This window comes from Zalophus californianus, chromosome 3 (genome assembly GCF_009762305.2).
Source record: "Zalophus californianus isolate mZalCal1 chromosome 3, mZalCal1.pri.v2, whole genome shotgun sequence".
Classification (NCBI taxonomy): Eukaryota; Metazoa; Chordata; class Mammalia; order Carnivora; family Otariidae; genus Zalophus; species Zalophus californianus.
This window is the reverse complement of record NC_045597.1, coordinates 133,598,915-133,621,233: the sequence shown is the minus strand read 5'-3', so window position 1 is coordinate 133,621,233 and position 22,319 is coordinate 133,598,915. Positions and strand designations below refer to the sequence as shown.

The window sequence follows — 22,319 nt, the reverse complement described above, 5'->3', positions numbered from 1 at the left end:
AAATTTAAGTAATAAATTCTTTCAATAGCAATGACCTCTTTGTGTCGTCACTGAGTCACCTCTATAAACTAAATCCCGTGAGTACAAATGAGACACTTCTAAAGCACAATATCTGCATTATCAAGTTGGCTTACCTGTAGTAAGTAAATGTCAGGGTCAATCATGGAATTACAGAAATGAGACTGGACATAGGTCATAGCTTGTCCTTTGATTTGTAGACCATTTCTTACCCACATATTGCTGTGGATTTCAGCAAGACTTGCCTAGTAAAACAAAAATTAAGTAAATTAGACAAAGAAGTCTTCTAAATTAAATCTTTATGAAAAACATGTTATACTGAACAATCATTTCAAAATATCTTATAACTTGATCATAGCATGAGCCTGACATTCTGCCCCATGTTAGTTTAAAATATTCAATTCAAATACATCTTTTGAAATTCTTAAATGCTCATTATGCTTTATACAATCCCTTCTTTTGGAGTTTATACATGAGTTAGTTTTCCATGATGATTCCTGGAAACATTTATTAACAATTTTCAATGAAGTCTTTCATGAGGAATCAATGCTACTTATATTTAACTCTTTCCTCGGCAAGAAAAAAGTTACATAATGCTTAAAGAAACACAGGAATAAGCATAAAACAAAGCTGATTGTTCCAAACTAGTCATTTTTCAAATAATTAGCAGGTAAGAGAAGGTAAGATTAGAATGTTTTATAACATTAATGTTTAATTCTTCATGTATTTGTGTCCTGTATCAACTAAAACTAAGCACAGTCACAACTTCATCTCTTACTTGTTCCTAACCCCCAGTGTTAAACTTCAGTGATGATTAACAAACCTAAGAGTGCCAGGAAAAACAAATTGAAGTGCAAGTCCCTCTACTATACATAAAAGGTTGGCCCACAAAATTATAGTATTAGAACTGAAAGTAACCATAGTGTTTATGCACAAAAATCCTCTTTTCTCTCCTCTCATTTTCCAGATGCGGAAACTAAGAATCAAGTAGGTATGTTACCCCAAACAACACGGGTAATTAAATTGATGTAGTACTAATGCTAGAAATCTGTTGGGTCTCCTGACTCTCAAAACAGTGCTAAACTGTTAAAAAATGTTAAAAAAAACTTCCCTATAAGTAAATACAGTGAAAAGAATTCCTGGGGAAATTATAACTAAATGGAAGTCTCACAGAACAAAAAAAGACCAAAATATAATCTAGCAAAAATACTTAAGTTTAAAAAAAACTTTCCAAACATTTTGGCTGTAACAACAATGTAAATTTAAGGCATAAAAATAAAATAAAGAACCATGTAACCAAGAAATTCAATTAAAAACTTTTTAAAAGCCTGAATACATACTTGAATTTGGAGTGGGTGAATCATTAGTTTCATTAACATTTCCTGATCAGGTAAAACAGAATCCAAATCTAGTTCTTGACACTTCACAGCCTAAAAATTATGGGGAAAAAAAGTTACTAATTCAATACTTAATTCCCAATATTAAAAAAAAAAAAACAGAATTGTTGGACGATAGTCTTACCTTACTCAAAAACATAGCATAGTAACGATGAAGGGGCAGATGAAAAGTGACTTGGTTAGGTGCTGGCTGGAATAAAACAAAATCCACAAGTCAAAGAATGTTTTACAGAAGTTCAAAGAAGGTTTCAAAATGCTAAAACCACACTTTTACCTTGATTTATTCCTATACCTTTTTAATCAAAACTTTAAGAAGGTTCAGCTTTAAAAAACCACTGTACAAATAAAATTAATTCCATTTTAAATGTCTAAATGCAAATTTCTGAAGGCGGAAATTATATACTACTCAACCATGAGTCCTCTGAAGCATCTAGCACATAACAAGGGATGGAAGAGATCTCCCTTTACAGTAGCCTACTTGGGAATCTTCAAATGCATGCATACCAAACATGATGATAGTGATCAGAACAATAATCACAGCTGACCTTATTCACATTACCTCATTTAATCCTCAGAAGAACCCTATGGAGTAGAAACTATTAATGTTCTCATTCTATAAGTAGGGAAATTCAAGCTTGGAAACTTAAATAACTTCCTAAAGTTAACAATAGGGAACTGAAGAGACAGTCTGGGCTCCACTGCTATATTCAGACTGGTAAGAAGCTCTGATCACAGTCCTAAAGTGAGGTACAGGTGAAGGGCTTGCCTATGTTCCTTCACAAGCTGGGTAAGATGCTCCCCACACTGGCACTGAACACAGACCCTCCATAAGAAAGCTTAATACTGTATGTATCAAGGAACTTTGGCATTCTTGTGAATATTATAAAAAAATTGTATTTTAAATCTACAAATCCCATGGATCATTCTATCACTATAAGGCAAAACTATACCACAACTGTCCTTCTTAAACAAATAAGAAAAATTAAAAATTAAAAAAGTATTATTTGTTTTTAAATGCTTTTACAAATATTTTCTCGATAAAATAAAAAAACTTTATAGAACATTCAAGTATGCTAATGTAATATTGGTATAAAGTTATAATACAGTTTTAAAGAGTTGCAATATATCACCATCCCTGAGTTTTTTTCAAAACAAATATAATAACATCCTCCTCAACATGTGAATAAATGGCTTAGAAATTTGTTCTAATAAATAAAAGTTTGCCTTCCACAAAAAGGAAGGAATTTCTGATATATGCAACAACATGTAAGAAACTCGAGGACATTATGCTAAGTGAAATAAGTCAGTCAAAAAGACAAATACTATATGAGTCCACTTATATGGAGTACACAGAATAGTCAAAATCAAGGAGACAGAAAATATAATGGTAGTTGTCAGGGGCTGGAAGGGAAAGGAAAATGAGGAGTTACAGTTTTGAAAAATGAAAAGTTCTGGAGATTGGCTGCAGAACAATGTGAATATACTTACCACTACTGGATTATATACTTTAAAATGGTTGATGGCAAATTTTATGTTATGCTTATTTTACAATTAAAAATAAGTTTGTTTCCACATTACTGTAATCATTTGAGTAACATATTCTATACTAACTAGCTAAATCAGAATCTCCCTCAATTTCCTCTGAAGCATTAAGGACAGTGGTTAAGAAAAGACTCTCTAGATTTGCATGAGTTCAAACCCTGACTCTGCCACCTCTAGCTATAAGCTGTGAGCAAGTTACTTAAACTCTCTGCACCTAAATGCCTGACCTGTAAAGCAGAGATAATACGCAGCAGGATTATCTTTAACATAGTACCCAACACACAGTGCTATGAACTACAAAGTCATGGACTCTATCTTGTCTTTCAAGGCTTTAACATTTCCTAAATTCACACTCTTCTTCAGTGTTACATTCCATAATCCCTCCTTTTCTAATGTCACAGATTAGCCACTGGCTAAACTCTTCTTCCACTGCTTCCGTATAAACTGGTGGTCGTCAGATGCCATTCTCAGCTTTCTACTCTTCTCCTTCTAGGTGACTTTATCCAGATTCACAGCTTTGACTGCCAACTCTACCAAGATGACTCCCAAATCTCAGGAGAAGTCTCACCCTTGAATTCCAAACCTTACATTCAAGTGCCTACTGAACATCATCACTTAATATCCCATGCAAACCACAAATACTGTGGGTGCAAACTAAACTCAGCTACTTTGTCCTAAAACTCAATCCTCCTCAATGTTTCTTCACCAAATTCCTAGTAATTCAAATCTGAAATGTAGATTCCTTCCTTCTCACAGGGCTCCAACATCTCATGAGCCACCAAATCATGTTTATTAGATTTTCTTAAATCTACTTCCTTCTCTGTTTCCACACTGCCCCTAACTAACCTCAGCTCAGGCCCTCAATATTTAGTGCCTAGATTTCAGTGGTAGCCCCTGCTTCTATTCTTACTCTCTGTGAGACACCTTTGTGGTATATGCCTAGCTCACAATTCTCCCCATCTTCTCAGAACATCCCTCCCTACTCCATCTCCCAAACTCTCTTCTCTCTCTCTGTCTCTGTCTCTCTCTCTCTCTCTCTCTCTCTCTCTCTCTCTCACACACACACACACACACACACACACACACACACACACACACACACACACACACACACACACACACACACACACACACACACACACAGAATGGAGCCTGACAGTCAAGTTTATAATAGCCACATCTAACTGGAATCAGAGCAGGAGATATCTAACCCAACCTGGACAGTAAGAAATAAGTTTTTCTCTTAAAAACTTCACGTTGGGGGGCATCTGAGTAGCTCAGTTCGTTAAGCATCCAACTCTTGATTTCAGCTCAGATCATGGTCTCAGGGTTGTGAGATCAAGCCCTATGTCAGACTCCTGCTCAGTAGGGAGTCTGCTTGAGGATTCTCTCTCCCTCTTCCTCTCCCCCAGCTCGTGTGCTCGCTTACTCTCTCTTAAATAAATAAATCTTCAAAAATTTTATTAAAAAAAAAAACGACATTGGATTCAGAGACATCCTTAGAATCTCGGAGTATGCTTGAAATTGTAACGTTAGGCAACTGTAGGAAGGTAACATTTCATCACATAGGCAAAGAAACACAGAAAGCCAACATACAGTGGGGGAAGAAAAAATGAGGTACGTAAGGCAAAGCAAAGGCCAAAGACAGGAGCTCCTGTTCAGCTTTCCACTCAGTTCCTGAGGTCCAGCTGCCATAAGATCCCTGAGATACCCCTCTGCACTCATAAGAAATTAGGCCTCTCTAAATTAAGCTGCCTCAAGAATGTTTTTTCCTTGCATTCAAAAGAACCTTAAGTAACACGTCTCTCTATTTAAACCTCTATATGTTGCCAGGAGGTGATCTTCCCAAAACATTAATTAAGTCTTGTACTTCCTCCATTCACAATCTTTTAATGGCTCCCTATAGTTCTAATCTCCTGATAACCTTTTAACCCTTGAGAAGACAGCTTACCTCTCCAGCCTCATCTCCTGTCACATAAACTCATGCACCACAAGTAGTATCCCTAACCCACCAACCTTCTGTGCCTTTATGCTGCGCCCTCTGCCTCAAATACTACTATCTCTTCTCCCAATGAATTAGCATATCTTTAAGACTTGGCTCAAATGACATCTCTACTAGGAAACATTTCCTAAATCCTTCAAGCTAGATCAGATACTACACTCTATTCTCCCCCATAGTACCTGGTCACAACTTTACAGAAGCACTGGAATCATATTAACCATTTACCTTCTCCCATTTCCTTAAATTAGGGACTGTTTCATCACTATCTCCAGTGTTTTTTAAGTAGCAAACATTCAATAAATATTTGCTGGATGAACACATGTTCTACCTTCCCTCTTATCAAAGAACTCCAGTCAAACTACCCTGCCACATACTCATAATCATTGCCCTACATGATATTCATGTATTTGAGGTTTCTTAAATGGCCTACATTATTGGAAAATTTATTCTATCCTTTGTTTCTAATATGACTGTTTGATTTTGCTTAATTCAGTTCAAAAGATATTTATTTAATCTGTGCTAGATTACCCCAATAACTTCTGATATCCACTCACAAGGATGGTAAAAGAAATATTTATCACAAATGTAACATGTGCCTCGTAGTCAATCCACATTGGCTAATATTACTATCTTCAATAAACAGATGAGGGGATGGATTCAGCAATGCTAAAAAAAAAATTAAAAATAAAATAATTTTTAAAAACCTGTCTAAGGGGCACGTGGGTGGCTTAGTCGGTTGCATGCCCAACTCTTGGTTTCGGCTGGGGTCATGATCTCGGGGTCATGGGATTGGGCCCCACGTTCAGCTTCACACTTGGCAGGGAGTCTGCTTAGGATTCTCTCTCTCCCTCCCCCTCTGCCCCTTGCTCTCTTTCTCTCTCTTTCTCTCTCTCCCCCCCCCAAATAAATAAATAAAAATAAAATCTTAAAAAAAAAAAGTCTAAGATCACACAGCTAGTTGGTTTGTGGCAGAGCCACAATTTATACTTGGGTCTGCTTGACTCTACAGCTCTTTCCACTGAACACAGCCTGCACCACTGAAATACCACCAGACAAGGGGCACCTGGGTGACTCAGCTGGTTGAGCATCCAACTCTTTATTTCAGCTCAGGTTGTGATCTCAGGGTCCTGGGACTGAGCCCTGCATCAGGCTCCACACTCAGTGGGGAGTCTGTTTATTCCTCTCTCCCCGTTCCTCCCTACCCCCTGCTCTCTTTCTCTCTCCCTCCCTCTCTCTCTTTCTCAAATAAATAAAATCTTTAAGAAAAAGCAAAAGAAATACTACCAGACAAGGAATTAAGAGATGTGGGTTCTAGACTCAGAACTACCAGTAATTTGTATGTAACTATAGGCAAGTCATTTAATATCTTTGCATCTCCATTTTACATCTACAAGAAAAAGAGGGGGATGATACCTTCTCTACTTCACAGGGTTGTTTTGAGGAACAAATATGTCAAAGCACCTTAAGAAACAAAAAACTTTAGGGGTGCCTGGGTGGCTCAGTTGTTAAGCGTCTGCCTTCGGCTCAGGTCATGATCCCAGGGTCCTGGGATCGAGGCCCGCATCAGGCTCCCTGCTCCGCAGGAAGCCTGCTTCTCCCTCTGCCTGCCCCTCCCCCTGCTTGTGCTCTCTCTCTTGCTGTCTCTCCCTCTGTCAAATAAATAAAATCTTTAAAAGAAAAAAAAAAGGAAACAAAAAGTGAAAATACCATAAAAAACATACTGTGTGATTCCTTAAGTTCTATACTTTTCTCTTCTATTAAAAATTTATATTCTTTATAATACTCAATAAATTCCTAAAATACTTCTGTGTGAAAACCAAATCTACTATTTCCTTGAGTTCAGCTGCTCTATATACGATACATGATTCTAACTGTCCTTAACTCCACCCCTGAGTTCAATCATTAATTTCATGTTAAAATACTATATAACCCTCTGTTTGTAAGAGAGTTTTCCCCTTCTTCAAAGTGTTGTCTAAGTGATGTTACTATTTCAACAATACCTCCTAAGTTTCAAGTACCAATAAGAACTGAAATGAGAGAAACTCCAGCTGAGTGACTAATCCTAGAGGGGCAAAGAAGGAATAAAACAGGTTGAAAGTATGGAGGCATAATCTCAGTCTACTCATGGGAAAAACCCAGACTGAGGGGTGTTCTACAACCTAACTGAGTTAGCTGTACTCTACAAAATAAGAAACCGTACCAGACGGAGACTAGAGACATGATGACTAAATGCAACCCTGGATTCAGAATAGGATGCTTTTGCTATAAAGAACAACACTGGACAATTTATAAAACATGAAGGAACTCTAAGGATTGGACAGTAACAATATATTAACATTAACTTCCTAATTTTTATAGTTGTATCTGGTTGTATACCTTGTTTGTAGGAAATACACACTAAAGTATTTGGGAGTAATGGGCATCAAGTCAAATGGTTCAAGAAAACAAAGTTCTTGGTACTCCACTTCCAAATTTTCAGTAAGTTTGTGATTGTATCAAAAAAAATCTTTTAAAAGAAAGGCAAAGAAAAAGAAAGAAAGAAAAATTCCCCCCCACCCACACATACACACACACACAAAAAGACAGCAGGAGTTCCATCTGCCCAGGATTCAGAAATCAGATGGGGGAGTTGGAGTTGTCTGAAACATGGTCCTTAGACATATGGCATATTATGAACCCACTTTATAAGAGAAATAAAAGGGGCTTCTGATAGGAAACTTGGCTGACTAATTACAAGCAAGCCCTTGTTTAATTCATATAAGGTATGTTCTGTGCCAACTCTTCTTAGCTCATTATTAATAACAATCACCTTTGTTCAAGCCCACAGGAGAACACTGACCATTAATGAAGATGTAACACCCTTTCCCTTAATCTCCCCTATCCTAGTCACATTTGCACTGTCACTTTAACCTCTCCAAATGAAACTAATTTTTACTCCTGAGAAATATGGAGACATATACACTTAACAGAAAAAGAAATTACGCCCTTCTCTAGGAAATAAGCAAGTATGATTAGTACACTTCAGAATCTCCTAAATGTCAAAGAACTGATCTTCCACCTCTCCTTTTTTAAACCTAATGGTATTATCCTCATTCTGACTTCTTTCCCTTATCCCATGAAAAGATATTCATTATTTTCAGTGTTAAATGAGATCTAACACTTTTTTTAAGTGCCTTTATATATGTCAAAAATATACATACCTCATCTACGAAGTTAATAGCATCAAACCAGTCTTGAAGAGCTTCAAGGCAATATCTAACAACATTTCGGGTGTATTCTTGAGTTTCCTAAAATAATAAGTTATACAAATTTTACACTATATAAATATGTATATTTTCAACTTCAAATTATATGTAATACATAAAAATTATATATATAATGGTAAAATATATATATTATCAAAATAACCACATTTGCCATTTTAAGAAATCCTTTCACAAATTAACAGTAATGACCAGAGACAATTAGGAAAATCAAAAAACACAGCATGCTATGTTTGATATAATATATTCTTGAAAATGAATCAAAGCTGAAATAGTTTTATGTGATGCATATCAAATTCCATTCAAGGAGATTTCAAAAATATTATAAGTTCCTTAACATTTACTGTTTAATGAGTACAGTTTCTTTGGGGATGAGGAAAACATCTTAGGAGATGAATGGTGGTGATGGCTGCCCAACACTGAGAATGTACTTAATGTCAATGAACTGCACACCTAAAAATGAAATTTTATATTATGCATATTTGCCACAGTAAAAAATAAAAACAAACAGACAAAAAAAAGGCGCACAGAACATTTAAGTACTATGAGCAGCCTGTGAATATCTTAGCTTGCTAAGAAGAGATAAGTTTGTACCACTCAAAGGTACTATGAAAGAAAGTTATAATGTTTTATGGAGAAATGGATCCACTGAAATAGGCAACTACTAAGTTAAACGGCAAAATAAATCATGACAGCCTCTCTTTAAAAAATAATAATAATAATGGGCAAAGGATCTGAATAGACATTTCTCCAAAGAAGATCTACAAATGGCTAATAAGCACATGAACAGATGTTCAACACTATCAGTCATTAGGAAAATGCAAATCAAAGCCACAATAAGATATCACTTCATACCTTTTAGGAAGGCTCTAATTTTTTAAATACAAAATAAAAAGTGTTGGCAAGGATGTGGAGAAACTGGAATTCTCATACATTGCTGGTGGAAATGCAAAATGGCAAAGCCACTTTGACGTTAAACACAGAGTTACCATATGACCAAACAATTCTACTCTCATATACCCAAGAGAATTAAAAACATACATTCACACAAAAACTTACATACAAATGTTCACAGCAGCATTATCCACAGTAACTAAAAAATGGCACTGACCCATGAATGGACAGGTAGAATGTGGTATATCTGTGTAATGGATTACTACTTGGCTATGAAAAGAAATGATACATGCCCATAGTTGAACCATGAAAACATTATGCTAAGTGAAAGAAGACAAACACAAAAGGCCATATATTGTATGATTCCACTTATATGAAATGTCTAGATTAGGGAAATTCATAGAGACAGATGGGAGATCAGTGGTTTCCAGGGAATAAGAGGAGGTTGGGACTGGAGGTATGAGGTTTCTTTAGGGGAAGGGTGATTACTGGGGAATTTGTGGTATCAGCTGCACAACTTTGTGAATATACTACAAGACTGAACTGAATACTTTAAAATGGTTAAAATATAGAATTTTAGGTTGTATAAATTTGAAATCAATAAAAAAAGTTTTTTAAAGACATTTTGGGGCCTTAATGTATAATAAAAGTGCAGGTAGCATCAAAGTCAAGTAGGTTAAAATCTTTAGCTACATATATAAATTACTGTGCCTTTAAAGAAAGCTAAAAGTCTCCCATTGCTGCCTTCTCCTTCACCCTGCTCAGTCTGCTGTACTGTTAATTCTTCCTTAATATTATCATGTAGGTCCACTCTTATGTCCACTACCATCCAGACCAAATATCACTTATCTAATTTCCTTGCCAACAGTTTCACTCTGTTTTAATCTATCCTATATGAAATTTATCTTTATAAAAATATTTTATACATTATGTTTCCTTACTTCTTACTGAAAAAAATTTAATGGCACTTTTAAGTTACCATAAATAATGTGTCATAACCAAACTAAAGTGGCAGATAAGTCACAGATAAAGAAACATTTAAAATCAAATGTGCTCCCATTTTATCAAGAGTTTGAGCAAAGGTGTATCATAATACCCTCTTGGTATAAGTATAAACTGATACGACCCTTCTGGAGAAAAATTTGCAAAGCATGTATCAAGAGCCTTTAAAAAGGTGACCAATTAATTCCATTCCTAAATACAGCATATTTAATAATCATGTCCAGATCATCTCTCTGCCATCTCCCACCACTAACACACCCACCCAAAAAAATGCAGTGTGCATGTTGAGTTACTAGTTTTAAAACCTTTTCAGTCTCTTTATCCATACGTAAAAATGGACATAAATGGACACAATACTATCTACCACTGTGAAGGAAGCAAATGAAATAATGTTTGTAAAATGCTCTGTGTCATCGTCTGGTACTATGTGTGACAAGCGGTTACGTGCTACAAAGGGTCAGGGCCAGACCACTTCCGTCCAGTCTGCAGTAACCTAAAGATGCCACTAGATGGAGATTTTACAGCTTATTTGTTCTGTTGGGAAGGCAAAAACTAGTTAAAGATTCTGGAAATGTGCCATCGCTTTATCCAATCTATCTGTTATCAATCTAGTATTGTTTAATTAGCCCCTAACATTTTCAAGAACCAAACAGCATTTAGAGCTATCGTACAAAGAAAGTAAGCTATCGGGTGAAGTTCTTTTTATTGTTAATCCTTTAGTTTTATATCTTACAATTAGAGAACAGAAATAACGAAATAGCTAATTTTTTACTTTAATAGTCTTTCTTCTAGCTTACATTTCTAAAACCCAACAACAGTCCTACTAAAAAGCTCTAGACATTCTTGCTTTTAACAGACAATTACAGCAAAGTGGGAAAGAGCACAAGTTCTGAAATCAAATGGATTTGTTTTCAAACTCAGCTTCTACTTAATAGCTGTGTGAACTTGGGCAAGTTATTTAACTTCTGAAAGAAAGAGATGATACTATCTACTTTATAAGAGATGCAATGAGGACTAGGTAAGAATATAATGCAAAGAATATAGTGTGAAGAACAACATCTGGCAGAATGTGGGTGCTCATCAAGAGAATGTCTTACTTAGAAACTTAATACTCCCGTAACTGAGAAACTACTCTCTCAGATTCTATGAGGACAATATGAACTTGTTTTCTCGATTCTCTTCACTTCTTATGTTAAGGGAACCATAACACACTGCAATCCTGGCCTTCAAAGCTAAAAATTAAACTACTGCCTAGAAACAATGGGTTCTCATTATCAGAGATAAACATAACCCCAACTTCATAATCCAAATTCATCCTAAACACAGTTGTCAGAATAATCCTCCTAAAATACTGATCTTTTCATATTAACATATCAACCTCCCTGCTGCATTGCTATCTTTTGTTGGCTTATGGGATACTGAGTTCCTCTGGTTTTTCTCCCGCACCCTTATCTCTGATGTCACAATGTTAGTCATTCTTCAGGGTCCACTTCTCTCCCTACTTGATCTCATCCCACCCACTGGTGATAAATACCATTTACATTACCAAGGTCTAAAATTTATAACCTTCAGCCTGACTTCTCTTTTGAGCACAAGACAAAGTGGTCCCCACACTCCTTACTCTCACAGCAACCTGTTATTTTCCTATAGAGCACTTACAAAATGAATCTGTGTTTACCTACTTAACCTCTATCTCCCCCCATCAGACTGCCCCACGAGAACAAGAACCGTGTCTATTTGGTTCAACACCCAAAACCCACGCATCTAGATAGTTTCTAGATAGTGTCTGGTATAAGAATAGCATTCAACAAATTTTTTTCTTAGTGAATGAACAAATGAAGCTCATATGACAGTTTTCTTTATAAATGCTACAGCGGGAATTAAACAAAGTACTATGGAAACACTGAAACTAGAATCATAAACCTGACTGAAAGAACTTCATTGAGCAGATTACATATCAGCTGAGTAGCATTTCTGAAGAGCTAACACTAGTGGTTCTTCACTCTGATTAGAATCACTGCAAAGGTCCTTCTGCACATCAAATAAATCAAAATCAAATCGCTGACAGTGGGGCTAAGGCACATGTATTCTTAAAGCTTCCAAGATGATTCTCATGTAAAAATAAACAAAGAATGAGAGACCATAAGCCAAAAAAGGGACTAGTTTGAACAAAAGCACAGGAATCAAGAGAGGACACCACATGTTGAAGAATGGTATTCAATCCGGTGAAGACATGGAGATAGACAGAGGGGTATAGATGGAAGATGAATTATGAGAGACAAGTTAAGGGCTTATGAGGAGGATCTTAAATGTCTCCATAGGAAACACAGATGTTGCCCTGTAGATAGATGAGAATTTCAATGATTTCTTTAAGCAAAGGAGAGATATGCACAGAGCTTAGAAAAGTAATTTCAGTATTGGGACAGATTAGAGTAGGAAGAATTTAGAGGCAGTAAAACCAGTTAAATTATCTTAACAATCCAGATTTTAAAGATATAAAGAAATAAATTAAAACACAGGAAAGAAGTGGTAGGGAGACTTTCTGGAACAGAAGAGAAATTTCATGGTATCTGATTACAGGTTGAACACAACTGGCACAGCAAGGAGAGAAAGTTTCCGTAATTAGATAACTGTGTATTTTCAGACACCATTAAATGACATAAAGGACATAGTATGGGCAAATGAATTAGTAAGTTAGTTAGGGGCTTGAGAAAATTCATGTACCTATAAGGAAATCTACATGAATAACCAGAGCTGTTGGAAATCTGAACCAGGCTAGACTAACAAAGTTGTAAGTCACATGCACTTGGAGAATAGCTGAAGTCATGAGAGAAAATATAAATCTGCTTAAAGGAACTCATATATGTAAAGAACATGGTGAGCGCTGCAAATTATGCAAGACTGTTGAATCACAGACCTGTACCTCTGAACCAAATAATACATTATATGTTAAAAAAAAAAAAAAGATAGTAGGAAAGGAAAAATGAAGGGGGGGAATCGGAGGGGGAGACAAACCGTTAGAGACTATGGACTCTGAGAAACAAACTGAGGGTTCTAGAGGGGAGGAGGGTGGGGGGATGGGTTAGCCTGGTGATGGGTATTAAAGAGAGTACGTATTGAATGGAGCACTGGGTGTTATATGCAAACAATGAATCATGGAACACTACATCAAAAACTAATGATGTAATGTATGGTGATTAACACAACATAATAAAATTAAATTAAAAATAAAAATAAAATAAAATAAAATAAAGAACATATGGAGGAGGACCTCATAATAACCCTGAGAAGAAGGGCAGGCTTTAGTGTCCTGCTTCCAATTTTTTTTCCCTAAAAAATAAGGAGAAAGAAGGAGACGATCAAATAGTTTTAAATGAGTTGACCAAGCAATGTAAGTAGAAAAAGGCAGAGCCAAGCTCAGAATCCAAGGCTTTAAAATATTTCCACTATAAAGTCTTGTCCAGCATGCTTATTGGTATAGGCTGGCAGTGGTCTTCATGGGATCCATATAGCAAAATCTCAGTCAAGTTCTTAGTTTAGTAGGGTCAGGAAATCCCATTTTTCTGGATCATCCAAGGACTCTGGAGACCCATCAAACCAATACTTTAAAATGCAAAAGTAAAATATATATATTTGTATACAAAGACACAAGTCCATGCAATTACAAGTGATCATTTTCTTACCCAATTATAAGAATTTATGTTGCTGCCATGCTACTCTTAAGATTCCTTTTGCAGACAACTGTAGGTTGTATGAAATGTATACTAATTTTGTGCTTGGAATCTTAAAAATGTAAACTTTATTAAGAACTATTCTCATTCCTTAAAAGACAAGAAGCATCAGGCAACTAACTGATAATGGATAAAATGAAGCAATAAAGATAAATGTGGAAACTTCTAAAGCTCCAAAGACTATTCACAGTAAGGGAAGGCTGCAAGGATGTGATAATATAATGAACTCCAACTTGCCGAGGAATAATAGTTAACGTCTCAGGTCAGCTTTCACAGAGCTGAATTCATAATTAAACATTGCCCATTAATATATATGAGTATATAAATCAATGTTCTCACAAATCTTTTTCTTAAATCAGTCTTTTAAAGGTAAAGACAGAAATTAACAAAAACATTTTCAACATACCCTAACTTTACAGTGGGATAAGAGCCCCCACATTGGCTGTGCACAGGCCTCAAGTTCAGCAGCAAAGGCAGCATAGTAGGTCTGAGACTCAAATTCCACATGCTCATTTAGTTCTCGCTTGTTTAAGTTCATACCTTGCAAAAATTAAAGCAGATATAAACCTTGCCAAATGGAAGCAAGTATTCATATTAAAAATCAAGTAAAATACTTCCTAGTACCAAACACTCAGTGCACACAAATGGCATAAGTGATACAAAATGTAGAGAAATAAATAATTTAAAGTAAAATAATCTAGTCCTTTTAGAAGTTTTTACAAACTAGGTTTTCTTAGAAACACTTTGTGAATTGTCTCTTATATAACATAATTGAATATGTTAAATAAGAAAGTCAAAACTATTTTAACTGATGCTTGTTGAAATTTTATGAAAGTGTTATAAATCTTTCTTGAAGAAAAGATTAATGATTTAAAGTGCAGGATTTACACTCCTGTTTCCTTTTTAATAATTTGCTATTTTTCATAACTCTGACATATTTTCATGAACACTTCATTAAAGTACTTGCAAATATTAATTAAAATGAGACATTTCACATGTAACCTGAACGATGTGCTATATCTCTTAATTAGTATATTTGATTGTTCTGCATTAGGCATTTTGTAAACTAAAATAATTAACAAAAAAAGTAAAATTCATACCTTGAAAGAAAGATACAAAGTTCATCCATGTAACTAACAAACCATGGTCCTCCAAAAATCTCTTAGCCACACTTTGATGAGAAAGGATATTAATAAAATCACTGACAAGAGGCCAATAAGTGTTATTCTTCAGTAATGCTTCTCCACAGTTCACTACCACATGTAAACTATTTTCTTCATCTAAAACAGACACACACAGCCCAGTAATAAATAAGCTTAAAAAAAAAAAAAACAACTTTACCAATGATACACATTATATACATTAGAATCAGGGATCTCTAAATTCAAACTCCAGGCAGACATACGGTGTGTTACTTAGATTCTGAATCAATTTCCCTATCTACAAAATGGGGAAAAGGCACATATCTTAAGGGAATTAAATGAAGCATTAACACAACACTAAGTACATCATTATAATAATTATTACCACATGTCTAACATATTATGAGATATTGAACTAGGTATATGTTCATAAAACCTTATTATTTTCTTGATTTTAACAATATAATGCAATATCTTCAGTTCCAATCAATAAAATATTTTTATCCCTAGATTAATCTCATTACATCTTATCAACAAATCCGTATGATATAAGCGATATATAATTGCTTTCTTCTACTCAAAGAATATGTAAATATAACTTTTTAGCAAATACAGTGTTCCAAAATAAAAGATACACATATAAATAAATTTCTTAAGCCTTTAAAAAAAATCCTCAAAGTTTAATTATTGTGGGTAGGGAAAGATTAGGTATGTACAAATCTTTACTATTAGAAGTTAGAGCGTATATGCATTAGCTCTCTTAACCTATTCCAAATTAACTAATTCACTGGACAAATGAGCCTGCTATTTCTACTGTAAAACATAATAATACCCATAATATACAGAATGCTCAAAGCTAGTAACCTATTCCCTAGTACATAAGCCAAGATATATACTTATCCAGAGTCTGTTTTTGTTTCTGTGCATGCTAACTGTTCTTTTTATCATAAAATTTAAATTAAAAGTACATAAACTGATGAAATATGAAACATAAAGACAGGTATTACAAAAACTGGATCATAAGCTTTTGAGAGACAATAAAAGTAAGTGCCTAAGAAAATGTTAAAAAATCTTAGAGAAAAATCATAAAAACCTAGAATTTTACACTCAGATTGCTTCATAAAGATTTGTATGTTCTAAATCTAAAGAAACTGAAAGTGGAAATCACAGATGATGCTTTGCAGAAGTGATGAGGGAGAACTCCAGTCAAGGAAACCATAATTTAAAAATGCTTTGCCCAAAATTAACAGATTAGAGAATGAACAAGCATCTCCATATTTTAAGTTAAAATGCACTGTTTAATACATGTATCTCTTTTTTTTATGATTCCTCACTTTAACCAACTTTTTCAACTAACCATCTACTTGTTAAACTCATCAGTGAGGGTGCCTGGGTGGCTCAGTTGGGTGTCTGCCTCCTGCTCAGGCCCTGATCTCAGGGTCTTGCTCTGGGATTGAGCCCCTGCTCAGCGAGGAGTCTGCTTCTCCCTCTTCCTCTGTCCTTCCCCCCACTTGTGCATAAGCACTCTCTCGCACGCACTCTCTCTCTCTCTCTCTCTCTCTCTCTCGAGCACATGAGCTCACTCTCAAATAAACAAAATCTTTTTTAAAAATTTAAAAAAATAAAAATAAACACATCAGTGAAGAGGCTTCTACTGCACTTATTTTCCATACATTAAATTTAGGTTTCAGTCCATGAAATTATTTTACCCAACTCTTAAATTTAATAATATATAAGAACAGGATCCACAAAGTTAAGTATGCTCTCTTTTAGTGCCTCTTGATAGGATGAGAGAGGGTGTAACTGAATGAAGAAGTGGGGCTTTTACAAACCACCCACACCTGAGATGAGAAAACCCTCTCTGACTGACTACTGCCACCATGAGTTGGTGAGCAGTTGATATTAATGGGACAGTGCTCAGTGATGCTGGAATTTAAAATTTTTTAAATAGTGAAAATCACTGTTCTATTTAATTGAAACCAGAAGATGAATAAGCGAATACAATTAATCAAAATGACTATTTTCCTGGCTCTGCTTTAAATACTACTGTTGTTATGAAAAACATCTTGGAACCCTTGATGAAATAAAGTGACTAGGACTTCTATTTTTCCCCAACTGAGATTAACTCATCAACAAATATTTATTGAGCACGTACTGAGGGCCAGGTATTCTATTAAGTTCTGAGAATAAAGTGGTAAATAAATCCAAACTTATATAGTCTCTCCACTGAGATTAATATATGAAGACAGAGTGTGACACAGCTATCATAGGCAAAGTACAAGAAGTCATAAAAACAAATACAGCTAATCTACAATTGAGGAAAAGACTCTCCTGAGGAAGTGATGTCTAAACTAAGATCTCCGGAATGAAGGAGGGATTGGGATCAGCCAAATAAACTAGGGATGTGAGAAGAAATGGTGTTCTAGGTAGAGGAAGCAATGTAAAAAAAGGATGGAATTGTTGGGACACAGAATGCAGAGGATGGGTGGCACAAATGAAACCAGAAGGCCTTAAAAATCAGCTTCAGGAGTTTGGAGTTCATGTGAAGACCATGCCAAGCCACTGGGGGGCAGGGCTGTGAGACAGGGACATGATCAGATATGTAGTGTGGAAAGTGACTAAAGGAAGGTGGTGATGGCTAGTGGTATGACGCCTAGAGACGGCAATGGCTTGAACTATGGTGGTGGCGTGAAGATGTAAAGATGAAGAGAAACAGCTATTTTAAGATGTTTAGAAGGTTCAAATGACAAACTTGGTGATGTTCATTGCATCTACAAGGAGCACAAAGAAGTAAAAAAATGACTCCTAGGTTGTTAAGTTGCGCAACTGTATAGGTGGTTGGACAGTGGTACCAAAACACACACTTGTGTACTCACATACACCTACACACACACACACACACACACACACACACACACTAATAGAAAAGAAGCAGGCTTGATAGATTTTAAGAAGAAATTTTTGGTGTGGACATTGTGTGTTTGAGGTACTTGTAGACATCCAAAGAATATAGCTCAATAAACAGTTTGATATGCAGGACAGATCAATCTGGGGTTATTACCATCTACAGATATTCTTATGGTTATGCAACATATGGTTTTTGGGGTTTTGGGGTTTTTCTTGGCTTTTTTGTGAGAGAGAGAAAGAGAGAGTACAGGAGAGAGGGGCAGAGGGAGAGAGAGAGCGAGGAAATCTTAAGCAGGTTCCATGCCCAGTGCAGAGCCCAATGTGGGGCTCGATCCCACAACCCTGAGATCATGACCTGAGCCAAAATCAAGAGTCAGAGGCTTAACCGACTGAGCCACCCAGGCACCCCTGCAACATATGGTTTTAAGTTTCCATTTTTTATAGACTGTTTCATATGACAAATTGTAAAATTTCAGGGATATGAGTAGTTATGAGTTGTTTGGAATCACAAAGTAATATGGTGCAGAAGCAAATATAACAAAGTAAAAGTGTAAGGTAGGGATCATTTACTACTAGAGGCTTTTTCCTTTTAATCTTTAGCTATTGCTGTGGCCATGTGAATTCTCATTGTATCAGCTTCTGTATTTACTAACAGTATAGACAAAATTTTCAAATACTCTTAATGAAAATTTTTGCGAAAGCTAGACAGATTTATTAAAAAATAAAAGCAGTATTTGTTTATTACAACAGAGTTCCTGTTGTAATATCTGTAGCTAGTTATAGGTACTTCAATATATTTAAAGTCCATTTTAATACTCTTGATGTAAAAACAGGAAAGTTTATGGTGCTTTTAGAAAACCAGTAAGTATGTATCATGAAACATTATGCTACTTTTAAAAGAGGAATAAAACACCATGGGAGCTAAAGATCATTTTAGACCTTGGCTTAGAAATAATGTAATTTACTGCTGGAAAAAATACGTTTATATTTAAAGATCTTAGCAATGCTACTAACAGCTATTTAGCTTCTGGAAAATTCAATTTGTGTAAGAATTTCCAGAACAGACTAACTGCATTAGAAGGGAAGTATATACAGAAAGCAAAATAAGACTTTGCAGTATGATTTCAGAAAATATGGGGAAAGTGAGAAGAGCAAAGATACAGGGACAAAGTGCCAAAAAACACCAACATCAACAGAACAAGCAGAAAAGAGTTTTGGGTCACAGAAAGAACAGACAATCAGCAGTGAAAATCTACTGAATGCTACTGAAAATCAGGAAAGATAAGGTCCAAAGAGTGGCCACAGGTCCATCCTGTGTGTCATTAAAAGGGTGATCATATAATTTATTGTATAAAATGGGATACTTTTGAGAGTAAAGGAGATTGTATAAATAACTATGTCAGAACAATAGGATTACTTGGAGCCATTCTGGGAAAAGTAGAACATGTGACCACTGGAGTCACAAACAATGTCAGAGAGAGCAACAGAATGATGGAAGTGGACACTAGACTGAGGTCAGTTACTGAGTGACTAAAAAGCAAGGAAACAAATATAAACTCTTTCAGGAAATCTGGCTACAGAAAAAATATGAGATTTCAACACATCTCAAACATTCTTCCTTGAAGGTCAAGTGCAAACTATATATAAGTAATAAGCACAGCTAAACCATTTAGTCAAGAAAATAGACTCCAGATTCTTTCCAAAAGAGCAGATACTTCTAAATTTTAAAAGTTTTCTAGAGGTGCCCTGGGTGGCTCAGTCATCGAGCATCTGCCTTCGGCTCAGGTCATGATCCCGGTGTCCTGGGATCAAGCCCCGCAACGGGCTTCCTGCTCAGCTGGGAGTCCACTTCACCCTTTCCCACTCCCCCTGCTTGTGTTCCCTCTCTCACTGTCTCTTTCTCTCTCTGTCAAAATAATAAGTAAAATCTTTGAGAAAAAAAGAAAGTTTTCTAGTTTAGGGGCGCCTGGGTGGTACAGTCAGTTAAGCATCTAACTCTTGATTTCAGCTCAAGTCATGATCTCAGGGTCATGAGACAGAGCCTGGTGCTGGGCTCCACACTCAGCATGGAGTCCGCTTAACACTCTCTCTCTCTTCCTCTCCCTCCATCCCGCCCCACCTCTCTCTCTCACTCAAATAAATCTTTAAAAATTTAAAACAATTTTTAAAAATTAAAGTTTTCTAGTTTATAAATTAAATATACTTTTTGTGAAAAGTCCTTCTCTAAATATGCAATTCTATATATAAGAATATCATTGATACAACTGAATGATGATAGATACTATTTCAAAAAAGGACAAGCAACACATGTAATATATGTAGCTGAATCTTTGAAAGAAAGGGTCATCTTATGTGAAGATAGAAGAGCTATAACGCAAAGCAGCTTTTAAATTTTCCTTTAAAAAAGTGAAGAGACATATTGCTCAATGCAAAAAATGTATTATGCTCCCACTATACCTACAATAGGAAGACAGACTCACATAGTGGGCAGGAGTACGGGTTTAAGCCAGACACCTAGCCTTACTATTTACAGCTATAAAACCATAGATCATTGACTTCAACTCCCTAAGCCACAGTTCCCTCACCTATAAAATGGAAAAAACAGCATCTACTTCACGGATGGTTAACATAATACAAAGTATTGAGAAAAGAGCATAGCACATAGCGAGTGCTCAAAAGATGGTAGCCATCATCTTTGCTAGCTATTATTAGCATATATAAGGCATCGCATCCTGCACTGAGCATACACCAATTTTCAGGTTATGGTATCACATGAGAATAGATCACCTGAGAAGAGAGAGAAAACAGTAGTTGATATGCAAAAGGAGGTAACAGTGGAATAAAGCAAGTCTCAACTACAAGATCTCTCCTCCAAAGACAATGGAAAGGTCCTAAAATTTAATCTCAGGTATTGTTTGTTATTAAAGTTTAGCTCCACGTGCCAACAAGTGAAGACACAATACTATCGATGTTGACCTGCTTTGCGTCATGGGTAAGGGCAGACTCCGACATCAGGTGATAAGAAGACCTTGGCTCTGTCATTTACTAGCTGTCTTACCTATGGTAAATGCCCTAACTTTTCTAAGCCTCAACTTATTCATCTTTAAAGTGAGAATAATAAGGACAATAATAATAATAATACCAATCTCAGAACTGTTCAGAAGCTTAACTGAGACAACATACGAATGGTATTAATGCAGTGCCTCGTACATAGCAAATACTCAAATAATACAAATTATTACAGAGAGGTAAAGTTAAGATGAAAGGCCACAGTGAAATGAGAATGGGAGGAGGTCCTAGAAGTATTATGGTAGTTTGAGGAGTATCAATCATATAGTGGGCACAAAAGAAAAACTAAAGATCTCACGAAGGGAAAACAAAAAAAGGCAAGATTTATTTCAACTTTTAAATTCTAAAACTCTAGGCATATAAAAATGTCTAAGGCAGATAAAAACAAATTTATAATAAAAAATAGGAATATATCTAATAAAGAAATGGTTAAATTATGGTAAATCCATATGACATTAATACCTGCAATCATTTAAAAACATGTTTTCAACGCGTACAATATAGTAGCATATTTTTAAAGCTGGAGTATATTTTTAAAGTATTATCTGAATCTGTAAATAAACTCTTATCACACAAAAAGACAGAAAAGAAATATCCAAAAATGTTAACAACAGTTATTTGTGAATAACAAAGCTAAAAGTAATTTTAAAGTTTGTCTTAAAAACAATAAAGTTTGTCTTTAAATTTTGATGCAAATTTTCAAAAAATTCTTTAACAAAGATGTATTATTTTATAATATTTTTAAAGCTATCTTAAGCATAAAAGGAGGTTTTTAAAACTAGTTACACAAAATATACCAATAATAAAACTAGTGAAATAATTCTGAGTTTACCTTGTAGCTCACTTTTAATAAGGCAACTTTCCATCATGTATAATAGCACAGTGACCATAATATCCAGCAGCTGACATTCTTCTGTTACCTGTCTGGCTAGCTCTTCATTGCTGAACAACTGAACACTAATATGCACAATTCTGTTAGACATTGTGTCTGATTCATGACTTTTCTTCAGTGTTTTCATAATGAAAGCATAATGCTGAACGAAAGTTTTTGTAAAAGCAACCTGTAAATTTTTTTAAATAGGAAGAAAAAAACATATTAGTTTAACTTTGAGTTTTATAACACATTTTCCAATACCTTATATCACCATTTTAAAGCAATTATTAGCTTATGATGACATCCACAGTAATTTTAGAAGTAATTTCAATTATGATGGTAGTCACATTGTTTGGAACATTAGCAAAATACTTGGGTGTTTACAAAAATTTTAATAGGCGCTTTAAATTATTAAAGTTTTAGAACAATTATAAATACCATGATTTAAAAATACAAATTTTCACTTTGCTTACAAATA

General features: G+C 35.3%; 1 protein-coding gene across 6 annotated transcripts in view; it reads right to left on the bottom strand.

Moving 5' to 3' along the window:
* The window catches only part of UBR3 (ubiquitin protein ligase E3 component n-recognin 3), a 225,045-nt gene that overhangs the window by 141,767 nt on the left and 60,959 nt on the right, over positions 1-22,319 (bottom strand). For all 6 annotated transcript variants that reach the window (XM_027588550.2, XM_027588549.2, XM_027588553.2 and 3 more), the window contains exons 8-14: positions 21,800-22,028; positions 14,950-15,129; positions 14,256-14,389; positions 8,160-8,246; positions 1,540-1,605; positions 1,359-1,448; positions 135-263 (exon numbers count right to left, since the gene is read on the bottom strand). In XM_027588550.2, the coding sequence (XP_027444351.1) occupies positions 135-263; positions 1,359-1,448; positions 1,540-1,605; positions 8,160-8,246; positions 14,256-14,389; positions 14,950-15,129; positions 21,800-22,028 (915 nt within the window). The remainder of the gene's footprint in view (positions 1-134; positions 264-1,358; positions 1,449-1,539; positions 1,606-8,159; positions 8,247-14,255; positions 14,390-14,949; positions 15,130-21,799; positions 22,029-22,319) is intronic.